A 5000-nucleotide genomic window follows, 5' to 3' on the forward strand; every position below is an offset into this window, starting at 1 on the left:
ACACACACACACACACACACACACACACACACACACACACACACACACACACACACACACTCACACACGCATCCATAAAATGACAGTTGACAGGTGGAACCATGAACACACAGGCAAACAAATTTACACGTAGATGCAGACAGAAGGCTTTTAGACAGAGGAGGCAATCATAAAGACTGTTAGACAGTTATGTGTATAATGAGGCAGAAAAACAGAGAGAGACAGACAGTGTGTTTAGCTGACAGATACAGTAGACAGGGTGGAAGACTGTGAGACTAGTAAACAGAGAGAGATAGGGATAATACAGTGAGTACATTATTAGATATTTAAACAGTAAATTAGATAGTAAGTAAGTTAGGCCCATAGAGAGGCAGACAGACAGGCAGGAAAAGCTATTCACTTGGCAGACAGACAGACAGCCAGGCAGTGTAACAAACAGACAGACAGCTGGAGGCTGCGAAGAGGCAAGCTGTGTGGCGCTGTGTGTTTGTGAACAGCCAAGGGGCTGGGCAGGCCTATGCTGAGTGACAGGCAATGTTCTGTGGAATCAGATGAGAGTGTTTGCAGGTTACTAGAAGCTTCCGTCACTCTCCGCCCCCCCCCTGCTTGCTCACTGGCTCCCTAATGCAATTTCACAGCTCCTGATTGGCTTAGGGCCCAGGCTCATCCATCAATCATTAGTCCAGCCAGGACATTCCGGCATAATGGGACTATCTGTCGCCATGACAATGGGATCTGCTCTGGGAGGGAGGAGTGGAGATCGTGGTGGGGTTCTGGATAGAGAAGTTTGAGCACCCTACTACTACTCCAACAGAAGATGTGTGTGTGTGTGTGTGTGTGTGGGGGGGGGGGTGGCATGGGTTACATGTATGTTGACATTTTACCTTCAGAATATATGAGTACCACAGTGGTGCTCAAAATGACACTGAATGACGATATGGTAATGGCCTGTAAAAAGCATAGCACTGACATACTGACATACGATGGTGCACTGCCCAACATAGGAGATCTGGAGCACACTAGCATGTGAGTTTCTGTGAGAGAGAGAGAGAGAGAGAGAGAGAGAGAGAGAGAGAGAGAGAGAGAGAGAGAGAGAGAGAGAGGGAGAGAGGGAGAATGGAGAGTTTGAATGGGATTTGTGTATTTGTTTAGAAAGCCACACTCCTGTGCCTCATGGGCACCTCAGGGTTTTATGCCCCCTTACGCTCTACTAAACACACACATGCGTGCACGCACACACACACACACACACACACACACACACACACACACACACACACACACACACACACACACACACACACACACACACTCCTTGCATCAGATGTCTTTTGTGTAATGTATGCCAGAGCATTGCCTCGTAAATACATTGGTTTTAGCCAGTGTCCATTATACAGTATCCATAACAGTGCAGTAATTACATCCAGTTGCATAATTGGATGCATTAATTAAAAACGCAACTAATACCTAAAGGCATTGTAGTGTAGTTGATTATAAATTGATGCAGCCATTGACATTTTATGTGTATTTGCAGAAATGTTCATAAATAGCTAGACATGTCTCCGTAATCTGTATGGAATGTGAGAATATTCCCAAGTATTCAAAGAAACGTCAGCAACACTGGCCAGTAGGCTTCTAGGGAGAAGAGTTCAGACATGTGAGATAAGCTACAGAGCTAGCACTTTGGAGTGAGTGTGCATTATTAAATCACAGTTATATAAAGCCTGTGTTGATGAGTGCTATGTCTGGTATGAAGCTGGTGTTAGAGTCTTTGCTTCCTGGAACATGAACTAATTGGGTTCCAGTTCTGATTCCAAGTTTTGATTCTATACTCATGGTAATGATGTGAGAGCACTGATGTGGAATACAGCCTGTTTTTTTTGTGTCATGTTTAACAGTGAGAAGCTTTGTGAATACAGATGCTCATTACAACACCATGTCCGAGTCCAATATTTCACAACTTCCTAGGATGTGGTTTGTCTGAGGTTCATTTGCAGAGAATGGGAGGCATCTGAAGTGATTCATTGTGGTGTGTCTGTGTCTGTTGGGCAACATTGAAGAATTGATGCACTTCTACTGTTTCCTGTGCATCAGCCGTGCTGTGGGCATTGCATTACATTTGTCTGACACAGTATTTTAGCCAAAGAAGCTTTGCTTTGGAAATTATCTGTCTATGTGTGAGTTCTTAGATTATTGTATGTGTGTGTTTCTGTGTCTGCTTTTCAAAAACATGGATTGTCACACTGGTCTGCATGAGTGACTATACACCAGCATTTATGTCCAGCTGCTGTATCTCTGTGGGTGAAACTGTGCAACATCTAGTTTACCGTAATATCTAGTTATATGTAGTTTATCGTAATTGTTATATTTAGTTTACTGTAATATCTATCTATATCTAGTTTAGCATAATATTTACTTATGTCTAGTTTACTGTAATAGTTATATCTAGTTTACTGTAATGTCTAGTTATATGTAGGTTTTTTTATATCTAGTTTAGCATAATATTTAGTTATATCTAGTTTACTGTGATATTTAGTTATATAGTTTAACATAATGCTCTCTCTCTCTCTCTCTCTCTCCAGCTGCAGGGTGTGGGCGTGAGTGCAGCCCACATCGGCTTCAGCTACCTGACTATGGAGTCGGACAAGTTCATCTGTGTGCGGGAGAAAGTGGGCGAGCAGAACCAGGTGGTCATCATTGACTTGGCCGACCCCACCAATCCCATCCGCCGGCCAATCACAGCCGACAGCGCCATCATGAACCCCGCCAGCAAGGTCATCGCCCTGAAAGGTCAGACTACCACCGCCACGCACCGACCACTGTTCGTCCAGTCACACTTGGGCTCTACGCAGAGGCCTGCATGTTGTGCTATAGTCTCCACCGTGTTTCCAGAAAGACTCTCCCTGCCTGAGCAAGATGAGGCATGTTTTTAGCACCTGTAACACCATCAACACTTAACTTCACTTCTTCAGTGCTTCTTCTGTGTGCTGTCAGTATCACTTCCATCAGATTGTTTTGAAGTAGTGTCACATTGACTCCCAACGTATTGTAGCTTCACAATAGTGTCTGAGAAACGAGTAGCTGTAACAGTGTTTCTTCAGCGTTGTTTTCCCTCCCGTCTGTGTCCCCCTGTGGCAGTGCTTCACAGCCCCCCTCATGAAGTCCCCTCTTGTGCCCCTTCTGGCCCGTTTCATTCCGGTTACATTTCACTTTTCAGATCTCTCTTCTGTCTGAATGAGCATCTGTTTTAATAGCAACGGACTGTCTAATCTGAACCCTTCCAGTGATTCCAGTAGCCTACAGTGTGTTCCATTGTCATCCCCCCCATCTCATCTTCGTTGTGTATACATCTTCTTTCTTAATCTTATCTTTCTGGCCTTCCCCTAATCTCTAGTCTGTTTCTTCCCTCTGCTCTACTCTCCTCTAAGATCTAAATGTTCCACTGCATTGCTGGCATTGCTGCTCTCCCACATCTGTACTGTTTGATTCTGCCCCGGGCTGTCTATCTTCACTCGCCTCTCAAGTCCTCTCCTCACTCTGCCCTTTCTGTTTGACTGTTTGTCTATGTTTATGGGTGACAGAATGTGTTGTTAGGGAGCGTGTTTATAGATTGCATTTCTGATGGACATTTAACATAACACCCTAACTATAAGCTAGTACACACCCCTCTCTTCTCTGGGAGTGAAATAACCCCACCTGGCACCGTTAGCCTTCCTTAGCATAATTCACTGGATGTGGGTTACACAAATTAGCCTTAAGCTAATTGTTTAGCCTAAAAGAGACCTAGGCTATAGGCTATATCTGGTGTAACCAAATGTCTCTAGTGTAACTCACTTACAGTGATTAATATGTTAAGCTAGGCTAATAATGTCAGACTGGATTATTACACGCACAGAGAAGAGAATGGTATGTGTCCTCTTATCTAACTGTGTATAGCCTACATGGCAAATCAGCTAAATATTCAAAACGTTGGCTTGTTCTTTTTAAAGCTTTGTCATGAGACCCTAATAAAAGCTAACCCTGCTGCCAATGCTAACTCCTGCTACTAATGCTAATGTAAGATAGGCTAACCCTGCTACTAATGCTAACTCTGCCCTTCAGTTTGCCCACATTCCTCTCTTTTCCCCTCTTTTTCTCTCAATAACTCTTCCTCCTCTGCTGTCTACTCTTTAAAAAGATGGTGAGTTTGTTTACTGTTTGATCACTTCCTCCTGTCTGTATGATTTGTCTATCTTTCTCGCATACCTCTCTGTGCTTGTGTGGTTTGTTTGCACCTCTGTGGTGGATACTACACTTCACACCCTCATTAAGCACACTGATTTATAAAACAGACTTATGTACTGTACAGTAAGAATACCGTGGCACTGTGAGCCTCTGAGTGTCAGTCAGCCTGTGAGTGTCTACAGAACTCCATAAGGGGACTCAATTACTGAATAGGCTACTGATAGACTGAATCTTTGAAGTACAGCTAAGATAGATCATCAGCTGAATGGAGTGTGTTGATAGTTATATACAGTATATATATAGCCTATATATATATATAAAGCCTATATATATATATATATATATATATATATAGAGAGAGAGAGAGAGAGAGATGTAAACAGAGCATTTAAGTTTAGAATACGGATAGACCACAGAAAAAGTCTTAGATGTGTGAACCTCAGTGAAAACTTTCAGCCTATCTGAGATTGTTCAGTCAGTTTGATTGACTGTCTCAAGTCATGTTCCCATAGCAGCACAACTCAAAACCAGATGAGTGCCAGAACAGTGCCAGATCAGGGCCAGTAGTGGCCCGTATCCAGGTCTAAAGCCTGCCGCTATGTGTGTTTGGGCTGTGTGTGTGGTGTCTTTCTGTCTGGTCTGTGGACCACGGCTGGTCTGCTATAATGAGGGCCTGTGTAAAGTCTGGGCAGACAGGGCTGAGCTTTGTGGTTCTGCTGCCACTTCTGAGGTGTGTGAGCATGCGTGCGTGCGTGCGTGCGTGCGTGCGTGTGTGT

At 43.8% G+C, this 5000-nt stretch overlaps 1 protein-coding gene across 2 annotated transcripts in view; it reads left to right on the forward strand.

Moving 5' to 3' along the window:
• Positions 1 to 5000, forward strand: part of cltcl1 (clathrin, heavy chain-like 1) — a 42152-nt gene that overhangs the window by 7736 nt on the left and 29416 nt on the right. For both annotated transcript variants that reach the window (XM_062543454.1, XM_062543455.1), the window contains exon 2: positions 2583 to 2790. In XM_062543454.1, the coding sequence (XP_062399438.1) occupies positions 2583 to 2790 (208 nt within the window). The remainder of the gene's footprint in view (positions 1 to 2582; positions 2791 to 5000) is intronic.

The sequence above is a fragment of the Sardina pilchardus genome, chromosome 8, assembly GCF_963854185.1.
Source record: "Sardina pilchardus chromosome 8, fSarPil1.1, whole genome shotgun sequence".
NCBI classification, from domain to species: Eukaryota; Metazoa; Chordata; class Actinopteri; order Clupeiformes; family Clupeidae; genus Sardina; species Sardina pilchardus.